Source organism: Boleophthalmus pectinirostris, unplaced genomic scaffold (assembly GCF_026225935.1).
Source record: "Boleophthalmus pectinirostris isolate CB_2022bp ecotype Guang Dong unplaced genomic scaffold, ASM2622593v1 HiC_scaffold_3, whole genome shotgun sequence".
Lineage (NCBI taxonomy): Eukaryota > Metazoa > Chordata > Actinopteri > Gobiiformes > Gobiidae > Boleophthalmus > Boleophthalmus pectinirostris.
Window position 1 is genome coordinate 11,669,698 of NW_026571299.1, and position 18,780 is coordinate 11,688,477.

At 42.6% G+C, this 18,780-nt stretch overlaps 1 protein-coding gene across 1 annotated transcript in view; it reads left to right on the forward strand.

Annotated features, from left to right (window-relative positions):
- The window catches only part of grip2b (glutamate receptor interacting protein 2b), a 351,696-nt gene that overhangs the window by 294,535 nt on the left and 38,381 nt on the right, over positions 1-18,780 (forward strand). The window contains exons 9-14 of the mRNA XM_055160802.1: positions 2,411-2,580; positions 4,334-4,492; positions 5,863-6,021; positions 7,999-8,185; positions 14,079-14,224; positions 17,513-17,593. Of these exons, the coding sequence (XP_055016777.1) occupies positions 2,411-2,580; positions 4,334-4,492; positions 5,863-6,021; positions 7,999-8,185; positions 14,079-14,224; positions 17,513-17,593 (902 nt within the window). The remainder of the gene's footprint in view (positions 1-2,410; positions 2,581-4,333; positions 4,493-5,862; positions 6,022-7,998; positions 8,186-14,078; positions 14,225-17,512; positions 17,594-18,780) is intronic.

The window sequence follows — 18,780 nt, forward strand, 5'->3', positions numbered from 1 at the left end:
AATTGTTGACACCTGCTTTGCTTTTATACCCCGCCCAGCAGGAAACACCTCCCCCCAGGTGAGTATCCAGGTAACTCCCAAAGCAAAGCAAGTCCCCTTTCAAAATAAAAATGTTTAACATAAACTAATGTGAATTTAAAATGAGACAAAGGCCCACTTTGTCACACTGCTGCAGTGAGCCTCGTTTTTGCCATAACGTTTTGCATTGTGTGTTTGTTTTTTTTAAGTTGCATGATAGTGTGAAAAACACCTGGCTACAGGGTGTGAATATATGTTCCTTATATCTCCAGAACCCGCCCCTCCTCTCATTTATTTCTTTAGTCCTCCGGGTACTGCCTATTTAATTAGCCTGATTCATCAGCCGGTTTCACTTCATAGAAACCGTCTGACCTCGCAGCTTTAGGATTCGTTCACTCGACTTTTTTTATTTCACCAATCGCTGCTATTTGGTCGTGACGTATGTATTGCGTCAAATCCCACAGGAAGAAGGGCAATATCGTCTTTCCCCTTGATAAAATCAGCCAAACATTCTCTTTGTTCCGGCTTTAAATCCTCGATCTCGGGAATCGTTGCCAACACAGAATGTCTGTCTTCGTCTACATCCATCTCGACCGCTTTGTTTACCGTTGTGCTGTACCACAAAAATGACCCAGACAGACGCTTGAGTTTGACGTCACGGCTTCACAGCTCTTCCCTGATTGGCCGGTGCACGGTCTACAACTTCCGGGTTCTTGCAAACCGTCTGGTGTATTCCAACTCCTGACGTAGTTGCTGGAGAGAAATGAAATTGAGTGGAGGCACTAGGTGGCACCAGCCGGACTACAGTTTAAAAGCTCTATTTGAAATGTCACTATGGGTGGAGTTTGGGCAGGTTTTGACCATTTCCTTTTAGAAAGTCTCCTAAACCTTTGACATGAACCTCATATGAAAGTCTAATTCCATGTATTGCACAGCGGGTTTCTACATCGCTCCGTTTATTCAAGAGGCATTAGCAACTCTCGGCTCAATTTACATAAATCCTGTATTACTCTGTTACACTGCCTCCATAATGTTCTTTATGGGATCAAAACGTGACATTAAACTGTTGGCAGAGGTGAAATTATATCAATATATCTTCAAACTATGGTCCATATGGAGGTACTATGTTTTATTTGTATATTCTTTAAATGTTGTAATGAGTTCACTGCAAAACACAACAGATTATCAAAAGGTGAATTATTATTAAAAAAAAAATAAAAAAAAAGTGAGAGAAAGTGGACCTGATTAACCGTATAGAGGTCCAGCAATTACGTAATTAGGAAGGAACTGATCATGTAATGTGTAAGTACAGAAATGCATTTAAACAAATCCATAAAAAGCTAAATGTGCTTATTTTTACATTTCAGTTTTCATTTATTCATTTCTACTTGTATTTATGGTAACATTTTAGTTTAGGGACCACATATTAATCATTAACTAAGTGTTAATTGGTTTGCTAATCAGCTTACACTTTTTAATGTTTATTAAGATTTCAGTGTATGCACAAAAACATCTATTGCAATCTCCACTGCTTTAATGGAAAGAAAATACTTGATACAAATCAGTTAGTACTCGCAAAATACGGCCTTGGACAAAAATATGTTGGAAGTACTTTATAAATACTAACAAAGATGTAATTAAGCACTTATTATGCACTTATTACTTACTCATTATAGTTACTAATCTACCATATGTGTTACCATATTTATCTTTAAATATGCTTATTTTTACTTTATTTTTAACGATTTATTTATATATTTTTTTTATTTCTTATTTTTATTTCATTTATGATTTTTTAAAATTTTCTTTACTACAATAATTTATTTATTTTATTTTATTTTTTTATGTATTTTTTTTATTTACATTTATTTACTTATTCTTTTCCCTTCTGAACTTTTTTTGAAATTATTATAATTTTTTTTTTATTTATTTATTTATTTTAATTTTAATTTTTTGTTTTGTTTGAAGAGTTGACAGTGACGTAACTGTTCTTCCATTATTGATGTTTTCTTACTGTTTTGTCTCATATTTTAAGGCTCTGCAGCTGCTCTGAGTTTGTGTAAAGCGCCTCGGCTGACTGTGTTGTTTTTAAAGTGCTCTATGAATTACTCTGCTATAAAAAGGAGACAAAAGCTCTCAAAACTATTACGTATTTGACCGAAACTGCACTGGCTAGTGACTACAAATGCATGGACCACTAAACTGTTTATTAATAATGCTGTTTTTTTTCTGCTGTTGTTCCACATAAACCCTTATAATCTAAATAAAATGATTAGCCAACTAATTCAAATTGTGGTTGACTAATTATTAAACATCTAAAGACTACAGCTCTATGATAAATGAATTTGTATTGGGTAAAACTGAGCCTGAATCTGTTTGTGTCCCTCTTCAGGTGCGGGGCCCTTCACCCGGGGGACCACCTCCTCTCCATCGACGGCACGTCCACAGAACACTGCTCTGTCCTGGAGGCCACACAGCTCCTGTCCAGCACCACAGAGCTCGTCAAACTGGAGATCCTGCCCTCACAGCACTCCAGACTCTCCAACAAGCACCACGACACAGGTGAGGCCAAACACACGGAACATACAAGTGAGAGGATAACACGTGCTACAAGATAATCCGTGTATCATTCGTTCATTCGTTTTTCAATATAAAACCAAAAATAAGAAAACGAAAAAACAACAGTTTTCTTCGTTATTTGTCTCCAAAACCAAAATGAAAAAACGGATAATGATTCGTTTTTTCAGTTTTCGATTTTGTGTTTAAATGAAGAATGGAAAAAACGGATAACGGCCGTTTCCCGTTTACGTGACTTCCGTGACTGTGATGCCGGACTTTTGCACCGCGTACGGACTGAACCAGGACTGATCCAGGTCCGAGACCAGACCGGGACTAGAGGCGGGACCAGAGCGGGACCAGAGCGGAGACCAAGACCCACGCAGGACCAGAGGGACTGGGCGGACTCCAGCGAGCTTTGACTCTGAGCCTCTCCGGGGGTCCAAGCCTCAGCTTCGAGCTCTGGCCCGGCCCTGCTGTGGGCTCTGAGCCTGCGATCTGGATCAGTCCTGGTTCAGTCCGTACGCGGTGCAAAAGTTGCATCTCAGTCACGGAAGTCACGTAAACGGGAAACCGTTATCCGTTTTTTTCCATTCTTCATTTAAACACAAAATCGAAAACTGAAAAAACGAATCGTTATCCGTTTTTTCATTTTGGTTTTGGAGACAAATAGCGAAGAAAACTGTTGTTTTTTTCATTTTCTTATTTTTGGTTTTATATTGAAAAACGAATGAACGAATGATACACGGATTCAAGATGACACGCAGTTTTTGTTACTTATTTAAAATTTATTATTGCCATTTATATTATATTGTGATGCATGAGCTACTAGGTCCAAATAATTTCCCTTGTGGATCAATTAAGTTTGTCTTTACCCTTCCAGACTGACGGACATGTTTTACATAACCGTGCATAACTTTCCAGCCACAAAAGATGCAAACTTACTTTTTTTCTCCTTGAAAAGCTGAGAGTTGCGACCTTCCAAGCATATTTCCAGTATTATCCTACGTCATACACACGGTGCGTGATGGCAAAGGGAAAAAGAGTGTCCAATAGGAAATTTGTTTTCCGCCAAACTCATGTGCTTCATCCATTTTGATCGGCCTAAACTTTGCCAAAGAGTGTAGTGAGTCAAGATGATTGACTGCTCTGAGCGTCTGTGTCGTAACAATTGAAAGAGTTGCTCTAAGTGCTGTTTTTTCTCAAATCAATGACAAATTACACATCTTGGTTTGCGTAATCACATATTCCTTGCTGTTTTTATTTGAAAGGTTTACTTCAGTCAAAACGTACAAATATAAATGTAATAAACACCATGGAAATGCAGGAAGTGATGTGGCTCTGTGGCCTGGACCTGACACAAGCTGTTTCCATGACTGACACCAATACAGTAATGGGCTGATTGCACTTTTTTTTGTTTTGTTTTGTTTTTTTTTTTGTTTTGTTTTGAGGGCATAATAGCAGCAAAATTATGAAAAAAATGAAAAAAAAATCCAGGCGTGGAAAAATTACTAAAATTGCCCTTAAGTCTAGTCTAAGTAAGAGCTTTTTCTCATTCGATTCATACATCAGCAATAAAGTAAATATGTTACTTGTTAATATTAAAATGCCCATATTACACTATTTTCTGTCTATGTTATAATAAATATAAACATAACTGGAGTATTTTGACTGACCAGGCTACTGTATTTTCATCTCAATAATAAATAGTAAATCTTTATACCATATATTTTGTTTATTTTTCTGTGTTTTTCTGCAGTGAAGGTGCATAAGTCGGACCACCCTCACTCGTGGGACCCCTGTGTGAACTTCTGTCACCCCCAGAACCCCAGCTCCATGCACAACCCCAGCTCCACCCTCACCAAGACCTGGACGCCCTCCAACAACAACACCATCCACGCCATCGACTACTGCAAATGTGAGTACTGCATCGACTACTGCAAATGTGAGTACTGCATCGACTACTGCAGTACTGTGGTAGAGGTTTAGCTTGTCTCCTCCTCTCAGTATGAGGAGGCTGTGGGTAGTGGTGTAGTGGGGATTTCTTAAGTGGATGTGATGTCTTAAATCGATAATATCTGATGGGACTACACCAAGACTAAACCAGGTCTAAACCAGGTCTAAACCAGGACTGAACCAGGTCTAAACCAGGTCTAAACCAGGTCTAAACCAGGTCTAAACCAGGACTAAACCAGGTCTAAACCAGGACTGAACCAGGTCTAAACCAGGTCTAAACCAGGTCTAAACCAGGACTAAACCAGGTCTAAACCAGGTCTAAACTAGGACTAAACCAGGATTAAACCAGGACTGAACCAGATCTAAACCAGGTCTAAACCAGGACTGAATCAGGACTAAACCAGGACTAAACCAGGTCTAAACCAGGTCTAAATCTGGACTAAACCAGGTCTAAACCAGGTCTAATCCAGGTCTAAACCAGGACTAAACCAGGACTGAACCAGGTCTAAACCAGGTCTAAACCAGGACTGAACCAGGACTAAAACAGGACTGAACCAGAACTAAAACAGGACTACACCAAAACTAAACCAGAACTAAACCATGTCTAAACCAGGACTAAACCAGGACTGAACCAGAACTAAAACATGCCTTAACCAGGACTGAACCAGGACTACACCAAGACTAAACCAGGTCTAAACCAGGACTGAACCAGGTCTAAACCAGGTCTAAACCAGGACTGAACCAGGACTAAAACAGGACTGAACCAGAACTAAAACAGGACTACACCAAAACTAAACCAGAACTAAACCATGTCTAAACCAGGTCTAAACCAGGACTAAACCAGGTCTAAACCAGGTCTAAACCAGGTCTAAACCAGGACTAAACCAGGACTGAACCAGGACTAAACCAGGACTGAACCAGGACTAAAACAGGACTGAACCAGGATTAAACCAGGACTGAACCAAGACTAAAACAGGACTACACCAAAACTAAACCAGAACTAAACCATGTGTAAACCAGGACTAAAACAGGGCAGAACCAGGACTACAACAGGACTAAACCAGGTCTAAACCAGGACTGAACTAGGACTAAAACAGGACTACACCAAGACCAAACCAGAACTAAACCAGGACTACACCAGGTGAATCAAATCGTTATCCGTATTTCATTTTGGTTTTGGAGACAACTAATGAAAAAAAAAAAAAAAAAAAGTTGTTTTTTCATTTTCTAATTTTTGGTTTTATTTTGAAAAACCAATGGAAAAATGATACACAGATTTGTATATTTTTCACAATTATTTAATATTCATTTTATTGTGTTTTCTCGTTTCAGCCCTGGTCTCTGCAAACTTCTCGTCCGGCTCCACCACCACCTCCTCCTCTGGACCGGGCAGTCAGAGCTCCAGCACCCTGCCCCGGACTACAGTTCCCATGAGCCCTCGCAACTCCCTGCTCAAGAGGAGGCAGAGGAAGAAGGAGCACAAGAGTTCATGTACGTGCCCTCTCCACCCCTCCACCTCTCCACCTGCCCTGACAGCACGCGTTAGTGCCGTGTGCAAAGCCGCGGGTTTCACATGAGTACGGTGCCGAGTGCAGAGCCACGGTTCACGAACAGAACGTAAAGGTTTTGACAGGCTGCTCATGGGGAAATATGGCTCTGTGGTCGTCCAGGAGCTGGTGAGGAGGAGCTTTGTGCCGAGGAGAGTAAAGCATAAAATCTGAAATAAATACATGAATTGTTTTTTTTTTTGTTTTTGTTTTTTTTTATAGGTGCAATGTTATTTTTTATGCAGCATTTTTCCACCTTCAAGGCACTCGAGGCTCTTTACATCAAGGAACCACTCACCCATTCACACACACATTCATACACCGGTGCAGGCAGACAAAAGGGTGAGGTGGGTTAATTAAGTGTCTTGCCCAAGGACACAACAACAGCATTCATCTGTGGGAGCTGGACAAACACTCTACCTGTATACTTCTGTTTTGTTTATTTATTTATTTATTTATTTTTGTCATGTTATCCTAAAACAGCATAAGCCCACTTGAGTACCATTCGCAACTCAAACCCTTCCACAGTTGCTGCCGTTGTGTCCTTGGGCAAGACACTTAACCCCCCCTCGCCCCCCAGTGTCTGTGTACACTGGTGTGCGAATGGGTGTGTGGTTCCTTGACGTAAAGCGCTTTGAGTGTCTTGAAGATGACACAATAAAAACAATGGTGTAAAAACAAATGAATAAAACCATAAAATAGACCCATAAGAATAAATAAATAAATAAATTGTTAAAATAAAACTATAAAAGACACAGAGGACCACACAACTCACGCGGTGTTAAAAGCCAGAGAATAAAAGTGGGTCTTAAGACGAGACTTAAAACACTCCACTGTGGGGGCAGTTCGGACGTGGGGGGGCAGAGTGTTCCAGAGCTCGGGGCCGGTCACAGAGAAGTCCCTGTCTCCTTGGTTTTAAGTTTCATCTTAGGCATCGCAAGCTGGAGCTGGCCCGTTATGATTGTAGTGTACGTCGGGGTACGTCGTCCACCAACTTCTCCCTTCTCGGAATGGGCCCGGAGGTGCGCCCGCATAGACCTTCGGGTGACCGCAGGAGAAAGGACCGGCACAGAGCTCCGCGCCCCACTGGGTCCAGCGCAGCCGATGTCTGATCGTGCATTGCAGACGGCTCGGGGTTCTCTCTCTTAAGTCCAAGATTAGTCCTGGCTTTGTCCTGGTTTAGTCCTGGTGTAGTCCTGGTGTAGTCCTGTCTTAGTCCTGGTGTAGTCCTGGTTTAGACCTGGTTTACTGCTGGTTCAGTCCTGGTTTGGTCCTGGTTTACACCTGGTTCAGTTCTGATTTAGACCTGGTTCAACCCTGGTTTAGACCTGGTGTAGTCCTGGTTCAGTCCTGGTGTAGTCCTGTTTTAGTCCTGGTTTAGTCTTGGTTTACACCTGGTTCAGTCCTGGTTCAGACCTGGTTATGTCCTGGTTTAGTCCTGGTTTACACCTGGTTCAGTTCTGATTTAGACCTGGTTCAGTCCTGGTTTAGACCTGGTGTAGTCCTGGTTCAGTCCTGGTGTAGTCCTGTTTTAGTCCTGGTGTAGTCCTGTTTTAGTCCTGGTGTAGTCCTGGTTTAGTCCTGGTGTAGTCCTGGTTTAATCTTGGTTTATACCTGGTTCAGTCCTGGTTCAGACCTGGTTATGTCCTGTTTTAGTCCTGGTGTAGTCCTGGTTTACTCCTGGTGTAGTCCTGGTTTAGTCTTGGTTTACACCTGGTTTAGACCTGGTTCAGACCTGGTTCAATCCTGGTTCAGTCCTGGTTCATGTGTTGTAGTCTATGATTTATGTTCTGTAGGTGATTATGAACGGCATTAAAGTTAATAACATGATTCTGCATCATTTTGAGTAAAAGTAATATTTTATCTATTGTAGTTGTTTTCTCTACTTGTTTTTACGTCCACGTCTTTCCTGTCCCTGTAGTGTCCCTGTCGTCCAGTTCGGTGGGCCCGGGGGGACAGGTGGTGCACGTGGAGACCAGTGAGGTGGTCCTGACCGGAGACCCTCTCAACGGGTTTGGGGTTCAACTCCAGGGAGGGATCTTCGCCACCGAGACCCTGTCTGCCCCTCCGCTCATCAGGTTTATAGAGCCGGACAGCTCCGCAGAACGGTGAGACGTACACTGCACCTCCAACTAAAGGTGCATTGTGTAACTTTCTTGGTGGGGAGGCTATCAGATGGTTTTCTCAGTGGAGGTATTATTGCTTTGTCTAGAATCACTATCAGAAGTTCCTGTTTTCTAGGTATTTTTAAGCTATAAAACCACCTGTAACTGAATAAATGTAAAGCAGATCTTTTTAATGTCATACTGAGCAGATTAACAACATCTCCATAGAAACAAGTAGGTCTGGACCCTCAACCAAAAAGTTACACAGTGCACCTTTAAAGCAAGACTCAGTAACTGCTCCTGATTCCCTTTGGTCCGATTCCAATAACCACATTAACTCGTGTGTAATCCAGGCTCTCATCCTCTTTATCTGATGTTTGGCGAACTGCTCCTCCAGGCTGGGACTCGCCGCTGGGAATGATAAGGCTAATTCAGTTTTCTTTAATTACACTTGGCACAAAATGCATGTGAGGGGTTTAGAAGAGTCATTTAAGAATTTCCGATGCGTGTATTTTGCCATACCAGGTTATTATGTGGACGAAAGTTCATTTAAAGATACATTATGTAACTTTCTGGAGGTCATCGCTCGTATGAGTCCATGGAAATACAAAGTTAAAACCCATACTTTGGAGTTTTATGCCATACTGTGGAATATTGTAGCCAAAGAAACAATATATTTATGGAAACAAGCAGGAGAAGACCCTCCTCCAGGCCAAATATGAGTCAGGTTTATGGAGATGCAAGCCCGCTCTGCTTTTCCAGTGCTATTAACACAACTGTATTGAACATGGTATTGTTTTAGTCTATTTCTTGGTTTAAAAAGCTACATACTACAACTGCAAAACTTTACCTTTTTTAACGTTTCATCAAAAACGTTAAAATAACCTCATTTCAAAGATCTTAACAGTGTAAGCCTATTACGGTACCACTTAATATTAACTGCACATTAATTTGCCTTAAACTATATAGTTGGGGGGTGGCCCGGGCTCTGGTTCTGGAAAAGCAGGGGTGGTCCGGGCTCGGGCTCTGGTTCTGGATGAGAGGGAGTTGGTCCAGGCTCTGGTTCTGGAGGAGTGTGGGGGTGGTCCGTGCTCTGGTTGTGTTGGAGTGGGGGGTGGTTCGGTATCTGGTTCTGGAGGAGTGGGGGGTGGTCCGGGCTCTGGTTCCGGAGGAGTGTGGGGGTTGTCCGGGTTCTGGTTCTGGAGGGGCGGGGTGGGTGGTCCGGGCTCTGGTTCTGTTGAAGTGGGGGGTGGTCCGAGCTCTGGTTTTGGACGAGAGGGAGTTAGTCCAGGCTCAGGTTCTGGAGGGGCGGGGTGGGGTTGGGGGGGGGTCCGGGCTCTGGTTCTGGAGGAGTGTGGGGGCTGGTCCAGGCTCTGGTTCTGTTGGAGTGGGGTGGTGGTCTCTGGTTCTGGACTGGTCTCTGGTTCTGGAGGAGCAGGGGGGTGGTCCAGGCTGTGGTTCTGGAGGAGTGTGGGGGGGTTGTCCAGGCTCTGGTTCTGGTTCAGGAGGATCAGGGTGGTGGTCCGGTCTCTGGTTCTGGATGAGAGGGAGTTGGTCTGGGCTCTGGTTCTGGAGGAGTGTGGGGGGTGGTCCGGGCTCTGGTTCTAGTTAGTGAACCTGAATCCTGCTGGTCTTTAGTCCTTGTAAAAGTGACTCATTTTGTCATGAAACTGATTTACAAAATGGCAACTTAACAATGGAAAAGCACACTTAGTAACTGCGTAATTCAATGCACAAGTCCTTAATCTGTTGCTAAAACGCTAATGCATTTGCCCATAAGAAGCCCCCTCTCTCTAAACGCCGCGGTGTCTTTTAGCTGGAGGCCTGTCATGTCTCCATTAGCGCCCACGCTCACAGCTTTAATTAGCCTCTCTCCCCCCAGCACTATCGCTAACACTAACCCATCGATAAGTAGCTTCCGTTTATGCACCAGGGTGAATCCAAACGCAACAGCCTGAGCGAAACACACTTTTAACAGGATCGATATAAAGAGCACACATTTTCTAAAATCGTTCAGATGGTTAATGTGCAGGTCATGCCAGCACCTTTACCGTGCGTTTAATGCATTTAAAGGTGAACGCTGTATCACGGGCTCCTGCAGGGTTTAAACTGCTCCGCGATCAAACCTGAGGCACCATTAACTCTCATATGACGATGACACAATCTAGTGACATGTTTGGTGATGGATGAGTCTCCTCTGAGCCCCCCCAGTCTGCGCGTCCTCCTCAGAGACGTGGGAGTGAGGACATCAACATCTCCAGTGCAGGTCAACAGCTCCACCTGCACTGTAAACGATGCTGGTGATAATCCGATGAGGTTCATTTGGTCTTCCGATAATTTATGTTATTAGGTTCTTTTTCCAGACCAAGAGTTTGTTTTCGTACCTGATGGTTTCGAGTGCTCACTAGTGGCCTTCTTCAAAGTGGTCACGGGATGTTGCTGTGACGTGTCCGTTCAGCTGATTTAAACAGATTTTGGCGCTGTCTTCCTACTGGTGGAGGCAGGACGACAGCGCCATCTGCAGTCCCACTTCCTCAGGACAGTATCCCAGGTGTGTGAGAGTAAAAAAGCCCCCTTGTCCCAGTTTATAGTCCCGTGGGCACGTTTACGTATTTCGATTACCTCTTTAATCCAGTGACGATGTTTTTTTTTTTTCCTCTGTCCCAGTGATGTTTGCTTGCGTAAAACCGGAGCATAAATGTAATGTCATATACGAAATACCCTGCATGTCCTGCAATAAAACATACAAGGGGAAACAGGGAGGGCTTTCAATACACGAAAAAAGGAACACAGAATAGAATGCGAGAAGGAAACAGCGAAGGCGTGCACACTAGCAACAAAACACAAAGCAGAACAGGAACAACTCAAATCGGCCGTTTCTGACCACTGTAAAAGAGAGAACCACATTATGGACTGGAACGGAGCAAACATCATTGGGACAGAAGAAAACAAACACCGTCGCTGGATTAAAGAGGAGATCGAAATACGTAAACGTGCCCATGGGACGATAAACCAGGGACGAGGGGGCTTTTTTACTCTCACACACCTGGGATATTGTCCTGAGGAAGTGGGACTGCAGATGGCGCTGTCGTCCTGCCTCCACCGGTAGGAAGACAGCACCAAAACATGTATAATTCAGCTGAACGGACACGTCTGAGGAAGAGCGCTAGTGAGTAGTTGAAACTGTCAGGTATGAAAACAAACTCTTGGTCTGTAAAAATAACCTAATAACATATTCGATGCTGGTGATATTTCAGGGCCTCTCTGAATTCCTCCCAGCCCAGAGCTTTTGCCTTTGCGACTTACTCCTGATGTTCCCACAGGCCCTCATGATACACCCAGGTCTCAGGTCTGTCTGGTCTTTCATGTTCCCAACACAATGCAGAAGGTCACATGACATAAAGTAGATCATGGACCTCTGGCCTGTGTGTCCTGAAGCCTCGTGCTTTGATGGACCTGGAACCTTGCGTTCTGATGGACCTGGAGCCTCGCGCTCTGATGGACCCGGAGCCTCGCGCTCTGATGGACCCGGAGCCTCGCACTCTGATGGACCTGGAGCCTTGCGTTCTGATGGACCTGGAGCCTCGTGCTCTGATGGACCCGGAGCCTCGCGCTCTGATGGACCCGGAGCCTCGCGCTCTGATGGACTTGGAGCCTTTCGTTCTGATGGACCTGGAGCCTTTCGTTCTGATGGACCTGGAGCCTCGTCCTCTGATGGACCTGGAGCCTCGTGCTTTGAAGGACCTGGAGCCTCATGCTTTGAAGGACCTGGAGCCTCGTGCTCTGATGGACCTGGACCCTCGTGTTCTGATGGACCTGGTGCTTGAACCTGATGTTTGTTTTGGACAGACTGTGAAGTACAATAACAGACCACAGCTTCAGGTCCAGATCATGAGGCGTCAGGGGATTTGCTCACGTGAACTACGGCATTAAAATAATAATTCATGATGAACGATACAAGTTGTGGCCTATTTTAAAACCACGTAGACAACATATTAACTCAAAAGAAATGAAACAGGCTTCCTCCACATGATCCGGCGTTTATCAAAAATAATAACTGAAGACTGTAACTTTTTTTTATGATCGCTGAGATATAAAATGCAGTATAATATAAACTTTTATCGCCTTCAGATCCACTGCTTTTCCTCTAAAGTCGTAAAAGTGAGAGCAGATGAGATGACAGGGCACAGAGGTATAATGCTGCTTTAAAGACACACATTAAAAAGTAATGGAGACAGCTGAAGATGCTTTGTAGATAATAATAGCTTTTTATCAGACAGAATGAGGAAGATATTTAAAGAAGCAAAGGATGTACTCAGGATCACACTGACAGCAGCAAGTGTCAAGGTGCTGCTGAAACTGGGGCGTGCTTCTGCTTATACATGATTACATAATAAGAAAGAAAAGAAGCCTTGTGATATACTTATTATGATTAGGTTGATTGAGTTATCCCAAATGTTCCACGGTATGGCATTATCGATCTCCATGGACACCACCAGACCAAGTTACAGGAATATTTGAGCAATAAAACACCTATAATTTAGAAGATACATAAGTTTAATGCCATACTATGGGACATTCCAGGCAAAGTAATAACATCTCTTTGGAGAAATGCAAGCGACTGACCCCCACCAGAAAAAGTTACCATTACATTTTATTAACTGGTATGATGTTATTTGGAGTTTTTGGTGCTGTCAATCAATGTAACTAAACCTTGTACAGAGTCAATATCCCTGAATGTTGCAGAAACAGTCAAAAAACATTTTTTTTGGACTATAAGTTGCTCCAGAGTATAAATTGCACCAGCCAAAAAAACGCGTAATGTAGAAGAAAAAAACATATATAAGTCGCATTTTTGTGGGAAATTAATTTTATGAAATCAGAGACCAGGAACCGACATTTCTTGAAAGGCAAATTATTGTAACAACAATAGAACAGAGAACAACAGACTGTTAACGTCACATATGGACAGTTCTTCAGATAAACTATAGAATAAACAACAGAACAAAACAAGTTTACCAAGCTCTCCATCTCACTCCAAATCACTAAATCTATTGAATTCTTCATCCTCGGTGTCACTTCTGAGCAACTCCGCGACCTCTGGAGGTAAACAGAGCTCCTCTTCTGTGTAGCTGTCGTCAGACTCAGCATCAGTTCCAGTTACAATTATTCCGGTCTTTCTGAATCCCAACAGGATGGTTTCGGTGTCACTGAAGTCCAAGCTTTGTCGATCCATCCAGTGACTTCCAGGAAAGTTGCATGGTGCACCCTCCCAGTTGTCACAAGTTTCTCACTCACTCCAAACTTTCTTTCTGCTGCTTGATTACCATTTTTGGCTGAATATTTTGCTACTTGCAGCTTATAATCTGCAAAATATGATTTTCTTTTTAGGGGCATTTGTGTTCAGTTTCTCATTGGGTTTTCTCATTTTCGGGTTACAAGTGTCTTTATAAGTTTGTTTAAAGTTAAAATTTTCAGTGATACAGAAGTAATGGTGCGATCGACTGGCATGATACAGACGGAACAGCTGCTCTTTCTGTAGGAGACATGCACAGTAGAGCGAAGTTCATTCTGACAAACAAGTCCAGAGCGCCCTCACGTGGCTGTCAATGTGAAAATTTTAATATAGAAGTTGCACCGGAGTATAATTTGCAGGACCACCCAAATCATGAAAAAAGTGTGCCTTATAGTTCGAAAAATACGGTAGACATTCTGTATATTGGTAGAGGGGTTAGGCAATTTCTCCTTGACTCCCCTACATGGAAAAAAATCAGATACAGCTACTTTGTAAATTTGTGACAAAAGTATTAGTAAAATCTGAACCGCACAACTCCACCAGTGTTAAATGTACTCTACCCCCCTCCCTCTCTCACGCATGTCCCCTTGTGTCCTGCAGGTGTGGTCTTCTCCAGGTGGGGGACAGGCTCTTGTCCATAAACGGCATCCCCACGGAGGACGGGACGCTGGAGGAGGCCAACCAGCTGCTCCGAGACGCTGCTCTCACCAACAAAGTCACACTGGAGATAGAGTTCGATGTAGCGGGTGAGGCACAGTCCTGGAGTGAACGGGTTTTTGACAAGTTCTTTAGAGTTTTATCTCGCAGGCAGAGACCGTACTGGTTTACAGATGTGGACTAAGGGACGCCATCATGTTAGGCTATAAACAGTCGATTTGAGGCCAGCAGTTTGGAACCAAGTCTATATTTGGATTTCCAAGTGCATGATTCATAGCAACAAAAGAGCTAATCAAGAGCTGCTTTGAAGGTTTTTACAGGTATTCATCTGGAGCCGTTCCGTGGAAAAAAGGATCTTGATTGGTCCAGAACAGGGGTCTCCAACCTGTAGCTGAGGAGACACCAGTAGCTCTCCAAACCCTTCCAAGTAGCTCGCCAAGGGATTTCAGAATTACACTTATTGTGGTGAACAAAGCATTGATTAATTATGTGCCTATTATCACTGTATCATCTTGAAGCCTTTAAAACTAACTAATAAATGGACAATGGTTTATGTTTTATAGGCATCTAATTGTACCCAAAGGCTCGCCCTCTTTCTTATAGTCCTCTCTATTTCTTGCGGCCGCTGAAATAAGTAGCTCGCTGGCATTTTTGTTTTGTAAAGGTAGCTCACTGGAGGAAAAAGGTTGGAGACCCCTGCCCCAGAACAAGAAGCCTGATGACAGCAGCAGCTATAGAGAAAGGGGCCACCATTTTTTCAGACTCAGTGGAGCCAATTCGAGTCCATGCTCATTTCCTAATTGTAATACAGTGTCTCTTATATGTGTATTTGATTGTAGGGTAGTGGTCCATTTTAGAGAGTTACATCTTTGAGGTTTTTGATTGGTTCTATAGTCTACAGCAGTGTTTCCCAGACTTTTTTTTTTTTTTTTTTTCTGGGGACCCATATTTTACATATTTTAAAAGATACAAACCTTCACGACCCAAATCAATAGGCATTATATCATAAAATAAAGGTGGATTTGACAATGAAAAACAGTCATTGAAGCAGCAATAAAAGGATCTATAAATCCCTTATTTGGACATTAAATGTAGCCCATTTCATGTTTTTTTTTTTTTTTTCAACATTCAATTGAACCAGCAATATTGGAACAAAATAGTCTATAGGTTGAGTTTCAGCCGACGTCATTGTTATTAAAAGCCCGCGTTGCTGCTGGGAAATATTTTGGTCGGAGGCAAGAAACACGATAGCGTCAAACACAGTGCGTAACCTCACGTATTTATCCCCGATAATGGTAAATTCCTGCTGCATTATCGGATGCACAAATAGAAGCACGGAAGAAGGAAAATGTCTGTTTCGTATTTTGAGTAAAAAGAACCGCCAACGGTGAATTAAACGGCTTTCAAACATTCGCAGAGCAAACGCAGAAGATCCGAGCAAACCGTGGACTCCAACAAGTTCAACAACACATCGAGACTCTTGGAGGCTTTCATCTTTTCTGCTGTGAATGGCCCAGGAGTTTCCACCAAGTCATTGTGGATATCGCTGAAGTGAATGTTTGGCCAGGTAGTTGGCGATTCGTTGACGCATTGTAGGGGTTGAAAAGGGTGATTTGGCGTCCGTCGATGCTTATGACCAATTTCTGGTCAAATGGTCTTGGGTCCTCTGCCGTTAGAGTGGATAAATAACCGGGATCAATACCCTTTACGTGGTTTCTCGCTCCGTCCGTCATGTTGAATTAGTGTTTCTTGCCGCCGACCAAAATAATTCCCAGCATGCAACTTTTGTCAAGCAATGAAACTCGCCTTTAGAACTGTATACTTTGCAGGTGTACATGCAGATCGTGACAAGGCGACCGGAAAAAATCTCTTGCGACCCTTTGGGAGTCTTTGGGAACAATGGTTTACAGAGGTTGCATGTTCTCCCTGTGTCCGGTTTCTCCCATCAAGCCAAAACATGTACCAAGAGTAAAATCCTCTAGCTAAGGTAGTCCTGACCAAGACCTGCTCAAGCTCTGCAGATCAAGGTGGACCAGAATTTCTGAGCTTTGGAGATGTAGACAGACAAATAATAAAGAATTACTCAAACATGTGTGAGTGAAAAAAAACACAAATCCAGGTTTGTTTTCGAGGAGGTAACATCATTATAACATGGCTTAAAGCTTTTCTTGCAAGTCTAAAATAAATGTCTACTTCAGTATTGTTACAAAACTCTTCTGGGTGCTTACCTCAACCCACTTCTGTCTTATCAGTTTGGAACAAGGGCACTATAGTCACACGAATCATAGTAAGACATGCAGACTGTTCCTTGTGAGTAGTTACCTTTAATTCTCTGGCTTCAAGCTAGAGTGTTTTAATGATGAAATATAGTGACAGAGTTTGGGTCTTTCTGTTGATGCAATCTTTACCTCGGGCTCCAGGCACTGAGGGACAGAGCTGACATGCCATCTTCAATCTCATCACAATGCCAAAACTAAAAACACTGAAAAGAGTAAAAATTCTTTCAAACTTTTAAAAGGCTGAGCTGTATTCAGGTGGTTTTGGTTACAGTTAGAGGTCCTATACTGCACAAAACAGACTCTTGTGAGCTTTAAACCATGTTATAATGTTGGTATCTCCTCAAAAACAGACCTGGAGTTGTGTTTTGTTTCATTCACATCCAAAATTTTTTGTCTGTCAACGTCTACAAAGCTCAAAATGCTCAAAATGAAGTGGTAGTTTTCAAGTTAACAGCTACTTTTACCTTTTGTTCAGGAGAGAATGGCAATTCCGGGGCTGAAATTACACAGATTATTCTAGTGAAGGTGTATGGAGTTTAAAAACACAGTGGAGCACTTCCTGTATTACCGCATGACATCACCAGGTGGAGCTCAGCCTAAATATGCAGGGTTTGTGCGTTAAACATGTGTGAATGAAACAAAACACAACTCTGGGTCTGTTTTTGATGAGGAAACGACATTATAACATGGATCAGAAAACAGTGTAATGTGGGTATTTGTCTGGAATATTCCACAGTACTGCATTAAACGAATACACGTCACATTCATTCAGTTAAAGTTGTTTTTATTGCTCGAAAATACCCTGAAATACATGCGTTCTTAGTTCTTAGTCCATAGATTTGGCCTGTAAATTAGCTTGGTGGCATCACATACAGTTTTTTTTTTTTTTTTTTTTATGGAAATAGCCAGGTCTAAAACTTTATTGTGGCACATTTTACGCAAAGCAATAACATCTCCATGGAAACAAGTAGAAAAGAAACCAGAAAAGTTATACAGTGGCACAGTGGCACAGTGGTACAGAGGCACAGAGGCAAACACAGAGCTATACGACAATCCAAATTTACACCTGAAAACGTTGAATTTTGTTTGTCGTTCCAGAGTCTGTGGTCCCGAGCAGTGGAACTTTTCACGTGAAGCTGCCCAAGAAACGAGGCGTGGAGCTCGGCATCACCATTAGCGGTAAGGTTTTAACTGTAACATATTAATCGCAGTATAATTATTATTTTGTTGTCCGTCAAATTACTCAAAATGAAAATGAATGGTCTGACTTTAAATATAAATCAAGTCATCTCCTCCGACACGTTACAACTCCCTAATGTTCCACAGTATGGCATTAAAGAGGCACTGTGTCTGCCGGAGAGTTTGTCACCTGCTTGTCTCCATGGAGATGAGCCTAGAATGTCCCACAGTACTGCCGTAAACTTATAAATCTCCATGGAAACTCGCAGGCCAAATTACAGGTTAGACTTGTGGAAAGGCGTCTCTGCTCTCAGTGAGAATTTATGTTTTTAAATATGTTTTATTTTTTTTTGGACTATAAGTTTCTCCAGAGTATAAGTCGCACCAGCCAAAAAATGTGTAATGAAGAAGAAACATATATAAGTCGCACTTTTGGGGGGAAATGTATTTTATAAAATCAGAGACCAGGAGCCGACGTTTCATCTTAAAAGGCAAGTTCTAGTAATAACAATATAATGGTGTTTTCTCATCTGGTTTGCCTGTATTCAGCCTGACATTTTACTATGTGCGGTTTTATGTATTTTAGCATGTCAGTGTGTGTGTGTGAGTGTGTGTGTGTGCATGTTTGTGCGTGTGTGCTTGTGTTGTTTGGTTGTGTGGGGTCGGGCAGGTGTGGGGGTTGGGTAAGTGGGTGGGCAGATGGAAATGTGGGATTGTTTTTAATCACTGTAAAGCAATTTGTGTAACATTTTAGTATGAAAAGCGCTTTATAAATGAAGTTTGGTTTGATTTGATTTGAATAACAGACTGTTAACGTCACATATGAACAGTTCTTCAGATAACTATAGTATAAACAACAGAACAGAACAAGTTTAACAAACTCTCCATCTCACTCCAAATCAATAAATCCATTCAATTCTTCATCCTCGGTGTCACTTCTGAGCAACTCCACGACCTCCGTAGGTAAACAGAGCGCCGCTTCCTCTTCTGTGTCGCTGTCGTTAGACTCAGCATCAGTTCCAGTTAGAATTATCCAGGCCTTTCTGAATCTCGACAGGATGGTTTCAATGTCACTGAAGTCCAGGCTTTGTTGATCCATCCATGGCTTCAGGAAAGTTTCAGGGTGCATCCCCCGTTGGTAACACTTTATAATAACTACACCTTATTTAGCCTTAATAAAGCATGTA